We start from the raw sequence: 16,393 nt of genomic DNA, 5'->3' as shown, positions 1-16,393 counted from the left end.
CATTGTCAGATCGCCTTCTCTCTCTCTAACTTTTCCTAGTCTGCCAGCAGTGCTAGCGATTAAAGCAGAGCACTGTCAGCAAGCTATCCGACTCCAGTCTCTCATGGTCTCTTCAGTCCCTGCTACACCAGAACAGCTAAACACCTTATCCAACTAATAGCTGCTAGGTATCTTATAGTTCAAAAACTGAATTATAATTATTAGAAAGTACCTGTTTTGAAGCTTTGTGCGTTACATGAATCCCTCTCTTTGATTTGCCAGTCTGCCACTTAGGTTTTCCTGTGCAGAGAAAAAAATGTCTTTATAAAAAATTATTGAACTTATAAATATGATATTTCAAAGCCAATCAAGTAATCTAGAGTCAAGAGCTCAAGTTTTTTGGGGGGTTTTTACCACCATGCATGCAAAAAATAATTATTGTATATATTGGGGAGAACTGTATAGGAAATTGAATAGAATAAATATATACTTAACTATACTGTATGTTGATGTTGTGCATAAGTCAAGGGCAGTTTTTCAACTAAAAGTAAACAAAAATGATGTGATCCTTGTATAAGTTGAAGCTTCCCCTCCAGCTCTCCCCTCCTCTCCCTCACATGGGCTAACACTTCTCTCCCTCTCACCCACCTCTGGGGTTCAAAACTGCTCCCTCCCTATCAGTATAAGCATTTCAACCCCCCACTCCCTGTGTACCTCCCATAGTATCTTCTTTCAAGCTGCAGCAGTATAGCAATCCTCCTGAATCGCCTGCTTCCTGACCTAGAGCATTCTCATTGATCCATCCTGCCCCCCTCTGACTCGACTTCCTGTTTGAGAGGATAAATCAGAGTGCTCTGGAGCTGGAAACAGGCAGCCTTGGAGGATCGCTGTACTGCCACAATTATAAAGAAGATACTTTGGAAGGTACATAGTAAGCAGGTAGGAGTCAAAACACTGAATCCATGAGCAGGCAGGGAAGAGATCATTCTGCCAACAGGGCTGGGGGATGCTTAATTTTTTTGGCCTCATAGATAAGATAACCCAGGTTTTATATGTATTTTTTAACCAACATTTCTCAACTTATAATCAAGTATATATACAGATAAAGAAGATTGGCATGATCAGGCATCTACCAATTGTATGCTAAGGAGGGTATAGCACAAACTAGCTAATGGAAAGTGACTGGTGTTGTATATTTTTCCCTCCTTAGAGAAGTTGTTCAAAGAAGATGTGCTCTATGCCACGTATGCATGAATTTTTGGGACTATCCATATGGTCACATGGTGTAAATCTTATGGATAAAAGACAAATTGGGGGGCTGCTGTATTTTCCTTTCCTCTACAGGGCACGTGACTTTACCAGAGGAAGAAATTGGGTAATATATACATTTCTTTGATTTAAGTTATAGTCTGTAGTTGCAACAATAATATTGAAGAACTAGGGTTTCTTTTTTTGGGGGGTGTTACATAGGTACGCCGCTGTATGTAAAGATACCAGAAAGCTGGCGAAGCAAAAACTTTAAGTAAATTGTTATTCTTCTAAGTTTTGAGTATTTAACCCTCCCACAATCTCATAGGCACTCGTTTCAAGTTTCAAGTTTATTGAGATTTTGATTTAAATGCAATATCAAATATTTTCAATGCATATAACAAAAATAAATTTGGGGAAATAAATAAAACCATTTGAACAATAAACATACAAACATATCCATAGATGATTAAAAATACATAAGGAGTACAAGGATAAACTACATTTGTTTACAAATGCGTCCTCCGTGCCTGCTCATAAATTTGTGGAATATGTAACTTGTCGCTCATGCATATTTTTTTTTGCACACGCCTCATCAATCCTTAGAGGGAACATTGGTCTAGAGAGAGAGTAGCGCCAGCCGAATTGCCCGAAGCTAAAGAAACTTATCTGGCAAAATCTAGAAAAGTTAAAACGCAAGTCAGAAAGGCCAAACTCCGGATGGAAGAAAACATAGCTAGGCAGGTAAAGAAATCCTTTTTCAAATACGTTAGCGACAGGAAGCCAATGTAAATTTATCAGCAAAGATGTAGCATGCTCATATTTAGATAATCCAAAAACCAGTCTTGCTATCATATTCTGGAACATTTCTCAAGAATCACCATGTACTGAAGCAAGTTTGGCTTATGTGATGGACGCCTTATACAGTATCATTCCATTAAGCCTTCAGCCAGGATCATGTTGCTCAGTCTTCCTGTCGCTAATGTATTTGAAAAAGGATTTCTCCCCTTTCTTTACCTGCCTAGCTATGTTTTCTTCCATCCGGAGTTTGGCCTTTCTGACTTGCGTTTTAACTTTTCTAGATTTTGCCAGATAAGTTTCTTTAGCCTCTGGTCGTTGTGATTGTTTGTAGATGATGAAAGTCTTTTTCTTTTGATTTACTAGTTCTGAGATCTCTGCGGAGAACCACTATGGTCTATTTTTCCTGCGTCGTTTGCTCACGGTTTTTATGTATATGTTGGTTGCTTCTTGCAGGGTAGATTTCAGAGCTACCATAGTACCTCTACACTGTCCGTCGTGCTTTGGTTTTGCAGCAAAGTCCCCCATGCCCTGAAAGTTAGTTCCTTTAAAATTTAGGACCTTAGTCGTATTTGACCTAGTGGTTCCTTTCTTGAGGTGGAACCATACCATGTTGTGGTCGCTGGAGGCAAAGGTGTCTCCCACCGATACCTCTGTGACACTGTCTCCGTTGGTGAGCAACAGGTCCAGGCTTCCTATTATTTGCATCACTTGTTGAGTTTAAGGTGGCATGCTTGGTTCATAAATCTTTGTATGGCCTAAAAACTCAGAAGGCCTTTCAAATGTTTTAGTAATAACATCACACCGTTCAAATTCTAGATTTTTTGAAAAGTTAAATGTTGGATTTCCATCTGTTAAAAATCTGATATCTAATACTATGTTAGAATATTCTTTCCCATATCTAGGAGCTAAAATTTTGGAATAATCTTCCAATATAATTAGAACAGCTCAACGTCATTTGAAGTTCAGAAAATTATTGATTTCAAATATTTTTATAGAAAATTTTTTAAACAGAACAGGAAATACAGATACAGCATACGCCAGTGCATGAATACATTGATATATAGGTAAAGTTTACAGAAAAGTAAAGACATATGTTGTTGTTGTTGTTGTTGATTTTTTTATAAATGAGGCTGTTTATATTCAGGATTAGAATTTCATCAATATCTATCTATATTACTGGTTTTCTTGTTACTCTATATTGTGACCAGATGATAAGCAAGGCAGGTGCCAAGCCTAGGGTTCTCCAGTTCATGTAACTGCCCAAGCGATTAAGTTCAGGCTGGTAGAACATTGGGTAAAGCACATTGAAGGCTATATCAAAAAGGTGGATTTTCAGAAGGCCTACTCACAGATCACAGGTGCACTCTTTACATGTGATTATTTTTTACACATGTATGTGGTCACGCAAATCTATAAAGCATTTTTGAAAAAGCTTTATAAAATATTACTCCTTATAACTGTATGCGCAGAATTTGCTGGAGAAGTTTTATTCAAGTCTTCAGTGCTTCTAGAGCAAGCATGTCAAATATGCATCCCACATCATAGAAACATAGAACATAGAAACATGATGGCATATAAAGGCCAAATTGCCCATCTAGTCTCCCCATCCGCAGCATCCACTATCTCCTCCCAACCCTATAGGCTGAGGCTCTTTGCATATGCATTGTGATATCATAGAGCATTATTGTTATAGGCTAAGACTCTTAACACTTGCATTGGGAGGTCATAGGGCTTTATGGTTATAGAAACAAGATGGCAAGATAAAGGCCAAATGGCCCATCCAATCTGCCCATCTGGAGTAACCATTATCTCTTCCTCTCTCTATGAGATCCTACATGCCTATCCTATGCTTTCTTGCACTCAGACACAGTCTCTGTCTCCACCACCTCTTCCGGGAGACTATTCCATGCATCTAATACCCTTTCTGTAAATAAGTGTCTCTTTAGATTGCTGAAAGGCTGTTGGGTAAGATTTGCCTCGTTGCAGATGATACCAAAATCTGCAATAGAGTAGACACCCACGATGGTGTGAATAACATGAAGAAAGACCTGGCAAAGCTTGAAGAATGGTCCGATATTTGACAGCTAAAATTTAATGCTAAGAAAGGTAAGGTCATGCATTTGGGATGTAAAAAAATAAGGGAACGGTACAGTTTAAATGGTGAACTTCTGTGAAAGAAAGAGGAGTGGAACTTGGGTGCGATAGTATCCGAAGATCTTAAGGTGGCCAAACAGGTTGAAAAGGCGATGGCAAAAGCTAGAAGGATGCTAGGGTGCATAGGGAGAGAGGAATGGCTAGTAGGATGCCCCTGTTTAAGTCTCTGGTGAAACCGCATTTATAATATTTTGTACAATTCTAGAGACCACATCTTCAAAAAGATATAAACAGCATAGTCGGTCCAGAGGAAGTCTAATAAAAAGGTTGGTGGTCTTCGTCATAAGGTGTACGGGGAAAGACTTAAAATCTCAATATGTATACTCTGGAAGAAATGTGGGAGAGGGGAGATATGATAGAAATGTTTAAATGCTTACATGGCGTTTAAGAGGAAGTTCCAGAATGAGAGGGTATAGGATGAAGTTAAGAGGTGATAGGCTCAGGAGTAATCTAAGGAAATACTTTTTTTTATAGAAAGGGTGATACATGCATGAAATAACCTGCTGGTAGAGGTGGTAGAGACAAAGACTAAGTCTGAATTCAAGAAAGTGTGAGACAGGCATGTGGGATCTATTAAGAGAAAGGAGAAAATAGTGGATGCTGTAGATGGGCAGACTGGATGGACCATTTGGCCTTTATCTGCCATCATATTTCTACATTTCTTTCTCCCTCCTTCTCCCCCTCCCCCCTCCTGTGTATCTCTCCCTCTCTCTCATCCAACCCATGTCCAACACCTCTCTCTCTCTCCCCCTCCCTTATGTCTCTCTCCCCCCTTACAGCATTCTCTCCCTTCCTCTGCCCTATCCAAAATTTCTATTTCTTTCCCACTGTTCACTCTCTCTCTCCCCTGCCTTGTGCCCTGGATCAAACATCTCTAACCCCCTCCATGCACCATCTCTCCCTTCCTTCCCTCCATTATCAAGTGAAACATTTCACACTCTCCCCTCATCATGCCTGTCTCCCTCCCCTCCCCCTGTGTCAGCAAATCTCCTTCGTCCCCTGCACTTTCTTCTCCCTAGTAAGGCTTGCTTCATCAGGCTTCAGTATCGGCAGTAATTCCCACATGCCACCTGCTGCTAACCCAGAAGCCTCCTCTCTGCCATGGGAAGACTTCTGGGTTAGCAGTAGGCAGCATGTAGGAATCACTGTCAACACTGTGACCCAGTGAAGCTGAGACCATCCAAGATTCTGCGTGGGAAAAGGGGAATTCTGTAAGATTGTACAATTCTGCAGATATTCTGTGTTGTGCTGTCACGCAGAATTCCGTTAGTAGTAGTTATATCATATGCTAGCAAATGCTTTGGCAATACTGTTCCTGTATAAAGGAAAATGCCTGAAATTAAAGAAGTTAAAAGTCTACATAAAAATTTTGAACCTAAAATATGAAAACTCATATTTCCTCATTAGGCCTTATGTTTCAAGTTGTTCTTTTGCCTAAAACCTACCATCGTCTTCCTTGTTTTCCAGTGGGACACTCCATGCTATCAGGTTCCTTGCAGTGCGTCCTTCTTCTGCCACTATTTTTCTCACTTTGTCATGACTATTCGAACGTTGAAATGAAGCCTGAAAATAGAAAGCATACGGAGAAGTAATGAGAACAAAGCACCTTCACGAGTTGTTACTTCTGGGCATACATTTCTGATACACTAGTAGAGGTGTCATTGACAGAGATACAAGATATAAGAACTATAATGCATGGATGTATGAAAGAATTGTCTTAACTTTCCTTTGCTGAGCAAAGATAAATGGAAATAGAAAATGCAAGGTAAATCTTCTTAAGTAGATAAACCTAAAGTTGCATCAAAATCCCACTATCCCAATTCTAGCAGTTGTGAATCCAGGTCACAAGTAGGACCCCTAAAAGTTCATAGTTTCCATTCTGATTAAGCCCCAAGTCTATCTTGTTAATACCACTTTATGGACTATTTTCTCCATGAACTTGTACAAACCATTTTATTCTTTCCAATCCAATGAAAAATAAAGAATTATGCATAAGGAGTTGAGAATATCTGTCTGGGAACTAAATAACTTCTCCTAAATTTTAACAGAGCATGGAGGAAAAGCAACAAAAAGGTACAGAGTTCAAAAGTGGGCAAGATCAGATTGGAGATTCCAGGGAAGTTAGCTCACACCAAAAATGTGTGCCAATGCATTTCTACGAGAGAAGCAGTTCCAATATTTTGCAGCATAGAAACTTTTGACAGTGAAAATGCCTCTCCCTGCTTTGAACTCTACAAAGTCATAAACACAAAGCCAACACAGACAAGCACAACACATTCACAGGAATCAAAAAGAATGCCTTCCTGCTAATGAGGTGCCTTTTAGCATTTCATTTTCTTAATTCTTAATTCGCTAGTTCCTGCAGCCAGCCCGAGGTCCAAAATACTGCACCCTTCTCCCTTCTTAAAATACCCTGTTCTCCCTTTCCCCATTTTTAAATGAGTTTTAGTACAACTCTCACTTAAAAGGAAAAACTTCCAAGGTGTCATTCCTTTTAAAGCCTACTGGACAGAGAAAAAAACAAAAACTCCCAAATTCTATAAATGGCACCTAAAGTTGGGTGCATACAATGAAAGCAGAGTGGATGAGTAGCCTACTGGTTAGTGCAGTGGACTGAGAACCTGGGAAACTGGGTTTGATGCCCACTACAGCAACTTGTGACTGGGCAAGTCACTTAACCCTCCATTGCCCCATGTACAAAATAAGTACCTAAATATAATATATAAACCGCTTTAATTGCAACCACGGAGAGGAGTCCCATTTCCTTTAAATCAATCTCATGCATATTCATTGTGGATATCCTGAAAACTTGGGTACTCCAGGACCAACTTGGGAAACACTACTCTAGACCAAAACATTTCATTTATTTTCCCTCTCTTCTTGTATCCAGACATTAGGGTTATGTCTTTTTCCATGCAGCGGATAGAGACAGAAAAATCTGTCATCCTTTCTACATGGGGAGTGGGGGGACAGATCGGTATTTTCTCTGTCTACAGCAAAACATGAGACATCAGAGCTGGTGTAACTGGAGATCATTTTCTGGTTGGGAGCCAGAACCAGGGACTAGAGTGGATACAATCTTAAAAACCCACAAGAAGGGGCCTGTCGGTTAGGAACAAAATTAGCTGGGACATACTAGAAGAGATAGTTCCTCTGAAGTAAGCTATACAGTTTAAGAATCAAAAACCAGCTGGTTTACTGAAGATCTTTTACGTCTCAAAAGAAAATGTACAATTCTGAAGGCCGCACCTTCAAAAAGATATAAAAAGGATGGAGTCATTCCAGAGGAAGGCTACTAAAATGGTTGGTGGTCTTCATCATAAGGCATATGGGAACAGACTTAAAGATCTCAATCTGTATACTTTGAAGGAAAGGCGGGAGAGGGTAGATATGATAGAGACTTTTAAATACCTACGTAATGTAAATGCACATGAGTTGAGTCTCTTTAATTTGAAAGGAAACTGCAATGAGAGGGCATAGGATGAAGTTAAGAGGTGATAAGCTCTGGAGTGAAATCCCTGATGGATAAGGCCAAGCAGTCTTTAGAGTGCTGCCAGCCCAACGCTGCTTCGGATGAAGGTAGGGCTCACTCGCAGTCAGAGGGAAGGATGGAGGGCCAGCAGGGGTTCGACTGCGTGGTGGGGGTGGGAGGGGGGTGCTCAAGGGTTCTGCTGCACAAGGGATGGGAGGGAGGGCAGGACCGAAGCTGGGCAAACTTCTGCTGCACGGGGATGGGAGGGAAGAGAGGAAAGAAGCTACACATGTGGGGGAGAGAAAGGAAAGAGGAAGAATTGGGGTGAAGGAGAGGAAGGGAGAGATGATCATGTGCATACCCAGAAAATAAGACCTAGTGCCTTTTTTGGGCCCCAAATGAATATAACACACTGTCCTATTTTTGGGGAAACACAGTAATAGCAAAATTAGAACATGGTCATTAATTTGAAAAATGGAAAAATTCATCCATTTTCCTGCCACAGCAAAAGTGTCCTTAGTGTGTAGGAAAGGCCACTTTTGCCATGGTTTCAGTAAAAGGGCCCCTAAGTTATTTAGGGCTCCTTTTACGAAAGTGCGCTAGCGTTTTTAGTGCATGCACTGGATTAGCGCACGCTAGCCGAAAACTACCGCCTGCTCAAGAAGAGGCGGTAGTGGATAGCGCACGCTATTCTGTGCGTTAAGGCCCTAACTCGCCTTCATAAAAGGAGCCCTTAGATTATTGAGAAAATTGAGAAGAGTATGAGCCAGTTTTGATCAAGCAGTTTTATGTCTTATATGTAGTTCAGTCTTTAATATTGTCCTGTATTGATTACTGTATGGTAATACAGTTTATGTTGGTGCAAAATATTCTGTTATCAAAAAACTTCAAAAATTACAAAATATAGCAGAATATCTAATACACAAATCTTCAAAATCTGAAAGAACATCATCATTATTCATGAAATTACATTGGCTCCCAGTCAAAGCACATGCCATCTTTAAATTGCATTCTGCAACATTTCTTATTCTTCACAGGCTTATCCTAGGTTATATGTTCGATCTTATTAAACTACCATATAAGAATTATGTGGTTTCAGGAAGATTCTTATTGTTGCATTACCCTGTCCCAAGGAAAGTAGTCAACAAGACAATCTTTTCTGACCTATTTTCCTATCAATCTACACATTTGTGGAACTCTGCCATCTGCTATAAGAAAATTGGCAAATTATGAGCAGTTTAGAAAATCGATTAAAACCTATTTATTAAACAAATTTGTTAGCACTATTTGATTAACTAATATGATATTTATTATTGTAGTATTTCCTAGGATTACCTAGCTTCTTGTTTATTAACTGCTTGGAATTCTGAGGGATTGTGTGAGATATAAATGCCTATTGATTAGTTTGGCAAGACTGCTACATTCCTAAATTGATAACAACACTGCTGCTATCACTGAAAACCAAGGACAGACATTTTTCTTGCATTGCACTGATTTATGCCTATCTTTGAATATAGTTTTAGGCCAAATATATCACAAAGCAATTTTCAAGGATATTCACAATATGGCTTAAGTGAAAACTGCTCTTCTCAAATTCAGCTAAAGTACATACATTACAACAACTTTTGTCAACTTTTAATAAGACTAAAAGGATATGATCTAATGAGTGCATTTAGGCAAGGGGAGGAAAATTAACAAGCATATATGGGATTTCCAAAAGTATGCCCTAGCTCAGTTAACTGCACAGAGCACAAGGATGCTTTTGACTTGCATGCTTTGCAACGGCTCACTTTAACTGGGAAACAATGCAAAATGTTTCCATTTGAGAACTGGTGCAATGGATGTGTTTATGTTTGCAAAAAAAGAAAACCATGCAATTCCCACAGAACAGTAGTAGTAATTATATCCAAAATTTAAAAACTAAAAGTAGCATATTACTTTCACAGTAACTTATTACTTTCATTACACAAGTAACTTTAATATCTTACTTTTTCCTTGCAGTAACTAGTAATTTAATATACAGTAAAAGCTTGGATTGCAAGTAATTTGGTTTGCAAGTGTTTTGCAAGACAAGCAAAACATTTGATTACATTTTAATTTGATATACAAGCAATGTCTTGCAATACAAGTACATACAGTATACACAAATCACAACTGAGCCGATGGTTCTTCTCTCACTGACACTGCAAGAGTGTAGTGACTGTTCTAAACAAGCAAAGTCTTGCAAAATGAGTACATGCAGTATACACACATCACATCATCACAACTGAGCTGATGGTTCTTCTCTGACACTGCAGGAGTGTAGTGACTGTTCTAAATGAGCGAGGTCTTACAATACAAGTACGTATAGTATTTTGTATTAAAGATTTTGCATTGTGGAACGAATCGTCTTGAGTTTCCATTATTTCCTATGGGAAAATTTGCTTTGATATACGAGTATTTTGGATTACAAGCATGCTTCTGGAACAAATTATGCTCGCAAACCAAGGTTTCACTGTATTAGTGTTAAAAAGTAACTTGCCCAACACTGAGAATTGAGCGCAACCAGATGGATGTGCAAATTTTGAGTGCCAGTTAACATCAATAATTGGTTGTTGGCACCCATTTATTGATGGTCAAGAGTTCATTAACCAATTAATTTGAATGCCATATATACTGTGATCTGGAGATATATGTAAATTAGCTTAGGCCCCCTTTTACTAAGCTGTGCAGCTCAGTGCCGCATAGCAAATGCTCTGATACCCATTCAATTCCTATGGGCATCGGAGCATTTACTGCGCTGGCCTGCACTACTGGGCTTTCTAAAAGTGGAGGTTAGCAAGCATTTAGCATGCTTGCATCTATTTTTCATGTGCCTGCTAAAAAGCCTCCAATTGAGTACCCACCTCAGAATGTTACATAAGACAAGAGTCTGAAGATGACACCCTAGCGTCCCATTCTCACCAACTTTCACAATGCAACTGCTCTTCTCTGCCTTATGCCAGCTTGAGTGGTGAAGATGAAAAATTATATTGAAAATATAAAAGAATAGTCAAACGTATGACAACTATACTTTAATCCCAAAAAATATTAAATTATGTGCCTAGGCAGCAGAAGTCCAAAGGCCAAATACCATTCTGGTGGGAAGAACCAGCAGTAGAACCAATAGCATCTATGAGTGCATACAAGGATCTACATGCTAAATGGTTTTACTAACGTTATGTTTATAGGAAAAAGTTTAATATAACAGATCTAAAGAGAGAGATTGCTAAGACAAAGAAGAAAGTGACAGCAACTTTCTTCTAATCCTTAACTAGAATGCTGTATTGAAAATGGGGTCTCAGAGACCAATTCTAGAAAAACACTCTCTCAGTTCATTTGTCTTTCCCAACATAATTCTTCCCCCTGGATCCAAGTTATATTCAACTCTCTCAAGGGACAGGATGAGATTAAGAGAGGGAGGACAGTGACTGATTTCTTGACAGTAATGTGATGGAGAAAGAATTCTAAGAGCTGTCCTGGAGTGTAAGCAACGACACACGGGCACTAGGATTAATCTAGAATGTGGAAGGTTATACTGAAAAGTTACGCCTTAGACTGTGAAAAGAGGCCGATTCCTGCGGACAGGAAAGACGTCATGGTAACAGGTGCTGTGCTCTGGAATATGAAGCGTGACTGTGGCAGCGCTATAAAAACGATAAGTAGTGGTGGACTTCAGAAAGCAACGGGACCTGTGAAGTATGACAGGAAGCAGACTCTGAAATTGAGTGATGCCAATGACAGCAGCTGCAGCTCGGGATGGAAAAGGGACACTACTGCCAAGAGCAGTATCCTAGGGGAGTGTGTGGCGCAGTGGTTAGAGCTACAGCCTCAGCACCCTGGGGTTGTGGGTTCAAACCCATGCTGCTCCCTGTGACCCTGGGCAAGTCACTTAATCCCCCCCCTCCCCCCATTGCCCCAGGTACATTAGGTAGATTGTGAGCCCGCCGGGATAGACAGGGAAAAATGCTTGAGTACCTGAATAAATGCATGTAAACCGTTCTGAGCTCCCTTGGGAAAACGGTATAGAAAATTGAATAAATAAATGAGTCTCAAAGGCTTGGGATAGGAAAGCGGGTGGCACTACCTGAAGCTGTGCCCCGAGATCGGGACAATGAGAAGAACTGTGCCCTAGAACAGCGACATCCGCTGCGCTCGACAGTGGCAGGAGCTGTAAAAGGAAAGTGACAGTTTCCAGGCTATTATCACATTTCAAGTTTTCAAGGCAGGGAAAAGCCGACGCTACTCACCATAGTAAAACGGAGATAACCCCGCACCGGCTAGTCCGCCGTTGCCGCCATAGGCGTCGGGAAAGGGCGACCAACTTTGGTGGCGCTCTGCGACGCGCAGTCCCAAAACGGTTGAGCGATAAAACAAATGTAACGCGCCGCTCCGAAACCAAGGCTGGGGGGGCTGCGAAGTCAAGCAGGCGAGTCTCCCGCCCAAATCAGGCGCCTTCGTAAACCTACGGACCGGATTTGGGGGATGGGGGGGAGGGGTTTCATCTGTCTGCCCGCGCCTTCCTCCCTACCGCCCTCTGCACTTGGCTCTCTCGCGCCTACCGGGGAAAGCGAGCGGAGGGACCCACAGCGCCTCTCTGCGCACGCGCACCAAAGCGGAAGCGTCCGCAGCCACCAACCGCAGCTTCCGGTTCTCTGGGGCTGCCATTGCGCACACTCTTTGCCGGCGTCTTCACACTGACACACACGGCCTTGCTCGACCGTGAAGGGGGCGGGCCGATCTGCTGTTCTCCGCCCCAAAGCTGAAATGGTAACCAAGGAGACAGTATCTACATTGTTTCTCCGCCCCGAAGGGGGCGGGGAAGGGTTGGCTTTTCCCAGCCCCTTCAGTGGTGCTGGAATGAAACGTGGTGGGGTTTTTAGCGTTCCCCGAATTGCAGCTTTCTCTCGTCTCCTCCCTGCAGCCGCATGTCTGTGCACGTGTTGGGAAACAAAATTTGCCGGCCTGGAAAGATATGTCAGCACTGCTGACCCTACACAGAGCCTCGTGGATATCGTGTTAGTCCATTAGGTGGCCCGTTTGGCGAACAATATGAAAGCAACTGTTGGGTTTTGACGTTGTTGGCAATGCGTCAGCTGATGCAGGCGCCTTTACAGCACCATGGACAGCAGGTGCTCTGAATGTACGTCCCAAGTTCAGTGTCTTCAAAGGGGGTCTATGAATTATTATTTTTGATCTGGATGTGCCACCACTGACATTTCCCTAAGGGACTAACAAAAACGAAAAAGGAAACAAAACACAAAATGAAAATGCCTTTAAACCTCGAAGGTGCTCAGAACCAATATATGGTAAGAAAGTGACCAAACCGGGGCAACAACCCCTGTAAGGGCTTTCAAAGAGTCTATCAATTGCACCATCCTCAAACGGTAGAAAGGTATTTAAATTTTGTTGAATATCTTTTTTTTCTTCTTTTTTTCTATTAAATGTCCATTTAAAGTGTCCAATGCTTAAGTGAAAACTATGATCCTCAAAGTAGGCAAAACTTAACTAGGAAGCCAACTTGCTACAGCAGGTACTGGTGGATCCTAATGCATTTCTCCGACAGGCTTCTTCAGAGAACCACCATGCTGGATGGAACATCAAGTTCAACAACTTCCTAACGAAAGAAGATAGAGACAAACCATTGTAAATATTCAATGTTATTCAGATATAGGAGTAGGAGGGGGGTGGGGGGTGAAGAAAACTCAAGAATAAAATGGCAAAGTATGCTCAGACCATAAAAAAAAAAAGTTGTGTCATCCTCTAGAGATAAAATCCAAGACCGGCAGCTAGCACAGAATTCAAGTGCTGACCGCTTTGGGCTGAACATTAACAGGAAATAACTTTTCTTTGAGCAGTCATTGTTTCTTTGCTACAGCAGGAGCCAGTGTCAACATTTATTGGCAAGTGTGCGAAGCAGCTTAATGATAAAAATAATGTGGTTGCTTTTCATAAAAAAAAATAAAGGAGAAGAGGGGAAGGGAGTGAGACTTGTATACCACTTTTAGGTCTCTTTGATACTCACTCCAGACTGCTAAACTAATCTAATGCTTGGCTTTGAATTCCGAGACTTCAATCCAGGAAAGCTCGTCTCGGTTTACAATAATTAGTTTAGGCTAAAAAGGACTAAGAGAAGGGAAATCGAAAAGGAGTTAGTTACCAAAATGCTTAGTGAACAGGATAGTTTTCAAAGACTTACGAAAAAAAAGAAAGGGAGACGGAACTTCTTAAAAAGAGTGGGAGATTATACCAGAGTTGAGGAAACTTAAAAAACAAAGAGCTCCTTTGATACCTTTACTAGAAGAACAAGATAGTTTGAGTTGTTGGTCACCCCTTGCAAAAGAGAATCTATAAAGATTCCAAGATAAGAGGACTAGGGGAGTGAAAATGCCATGAAGAATGCTATTAATTACATTTGTTTTGTTGATGACGCGACTCCTGAGGCAGGCTATGTGGAGCCAAAACACAGACCATGTTCGGCCAGCTAAATTGAGTCCGTTTGATTTGTTCTAATAAAGACTTTCTTCCACTCATGACTTCCCTGGTTGAAGTTCTCTTTACTTCCCTGGTTGAAGTATTATTGTGACTCAACTTTTTGTATTTCTTTGGCAAGTGGGTTCTCCAGGATCGAGTTGAGAAACACAGCTGTATGGCAGTGGTCTCCAATATGTGGCTCCCAAAGTCCTCCATTTCATCCCTCAAACAGTTGGCTAAAATGCTCTTCAAGCAAGCAAGTTGTACATATGTAGAAAATTAAAAGATGCATTAGGTTGGCAGTTCAGCCAAAATTAATTTTAACAGCAATTCATTAAATCAATATGGGGTCCTTTTATTAAGGCGTACTAACCAATTTAGCACGGGCTAACTGATTTAGTTCACGCTAATCGATTTAGTGCTCGCTAAATTCTAAGGTGCCCATTATATTCTATGAGCGTCTTAGCATTTAGTGTGCCCTAATCTTTAGTGTGGGCTAAATCAATTAGCTCGCGCTAAATCGGTTAGCATACCTTAGTAAAAATACCCCAATATTTCTACAACTACAGTATATAGTCTATTACTCAATATTATACTCTGTCAGTCATGCTAGCTTGTGTATAGCTTAGGGATGGTCTGTCATTTGTAATCAGTACAACAGGAGAGGAGTCCAAACAGCCAAGGAAATCATTTTTTATTAAAAATACAGTAATAACATAGAAAATATCAATGACAAATCCCATATTGTTAAATGAATACAAATAAAAGCACATTTTGTGTGGTTTTATATGCCAATAATAGTGCATGCTGTTGGCAAAGAGGACACACTCATTCAGAAAGAGTGCATACTCTTTTCCAATAATACGTGCATGCTTGAACCATTACACGTGTGAACCATCAGGAAAGAGTGTGCCCCTTTTGCAAACTGGCATGCTATTTTAAAAGAATGTACACTCTTAATGATATTGCCCCCAAAATGGAAATGAAGACTAACCAAAATAAAATTTGCAATGCTGTCAACAACTCAGGTAATGAAACAAAACAAATATTTTGGGATTGCCAGTCCCTAGTATAGCTTGTATTTATATTTCAGTTCCCTTGGTAACAATTTCCAAAGCAGAATGCAGTCAGCCATATATCTTGTGGAAAATGCCACATACTACCTGTATCATTGGAAATATTTCCTACAATCCATGACATAGGGATTGTTGTAAACTAGTTCAGATAAATACAGAAAGAATAGCTATATTGGATTAGTAGTTCACAAGTGCATCACATGAGTGACAGCCATTTTCAAAAATATAGCATTACTAAAAGCAAAGTAGACTTTATCGTAGAGTGATAAAGTTGGTGGGATAAAAACATTAGGCACAAAGAAGGGAATCCAACAAATTTGCAGTATAGGTCGAACAACAGAGAACCAAAGAAAAATACTGCAGAGACGATGTACTTGATACCAATAAACATTGGTGTTTCGATGTGGATTTTTTGCATATTATTGTGGTCCACATAGGAACAATGTGGACTCCTGAGGAAAATGTGTTAATCAAAACACAGACCGTGTCAGGTGAACCACATCGAAACGCCATCAAGTACATCGTGTCTGCGGTATTTTTCTTTGGTTTTCTGGAATAAAAACATTAATAATAGTTGCATTTATTGCAGCTAGGGTACTTTCACGTTTTATTCAACGAGTATTATATTAGGCAATAACGTTTTACTTTCACTTAAGTAAATTGTATATAATGTGTTCTTCACTGCATTGTTCTATTAAAATAAACACTTATTTCTAGTACTTTGACCACACTTCTCCTTAGAGACCTTGAGGGTGCATAGAGGGAGACTTTGTCTAGCCTATTTCCTTTAAGAACCTAGAAAATCAGAGGTAAATTTAGCTCAATAGCATTCTGGTAGCCAGAAACATTTTTGGCAGGAACAGTGTGATTCATTTGCACCTGCTTATAGCACAACATCCACTTATAGCCTTCTATTAGATGTACTGCAGCTTCGGAATTAATTGGAACTGGAGCAAGTCCTTTGTGGTCATACAGTCATCGGTTATTATCATGGCATGGAGTAATGTGACAAGACTTGCCTTCCTGAAGTACAAGAAGGAGTTATGCATTTTGGTGTCTGTGTGTCTGCTAGCTTCATAATAAGATTGAGAGGGAGGGGGGGGGAGAGATTGGCATCCAGACAGTGGGCAGATTTTATGCTGCTTATCCTAGGAATAAGCAGTGGATTTTC

General features: G+C 40.5%; 1 protein-coding gene across 4 annotated transcripts in view; it reads right to left on the bottom strand.

Moving 5' to 3' along the window:
* SCAPER (S-phase cyclin A associated protein in the ER) overlaps positions 1–12,343 on the bottom strand; it is a 392,992-nt gene extending 380,649 nt beyond the window's left edge. For 2 of the 4 annotated variants that reach the window (XM_033920797.1, XM_033920796.1), the window contains exons 1-3: positions 11,923–12,342; positions 5,628–5,745; positions 212–279 (exon numbers count right to left, since the gene is read on the bottom strand). In XM_033920797.1, the coding sequence (XP_033776688.1) occupies positions 212–279; positions 5,628–5,745; positions 11,923–11,925 (189 nt within the window). In that variant the 5' untranslated portion in view covers positions 11,926–12,342. Of the gene's footprint in view, positions 1–211; positions 280–5,627; positions 5,746–11,922 lie in introns of all 4 variants that reach the window. The other 2 variants (XM_033920795.1, XM_033920798.1) reach the window with 2 other exon arrangements.
* Positions 12,344–16,393: the final 4,050 nt, after the last annotated feature.

This window comes from Geotrypetes seraphini, chromosome 14 (genome assembly GCF_902459505.1).
Source record: "Geotrypetes seraphini chromosome 14, aGeoSer1.1, whole genome shotgun sequence".
Taxonomy (NCBI): Eukaryota; Metazoa; Chordata; class Amphibia; order Gymnophiona; family Dermophiidae; genus Geotrypetes; species Geotrypetes seraphini.
The sequence above is the reverse complement of the archived record's forward strand: the minus strand, read 5'-3'. Positions and strand labels throughout refer to the sequence as shown.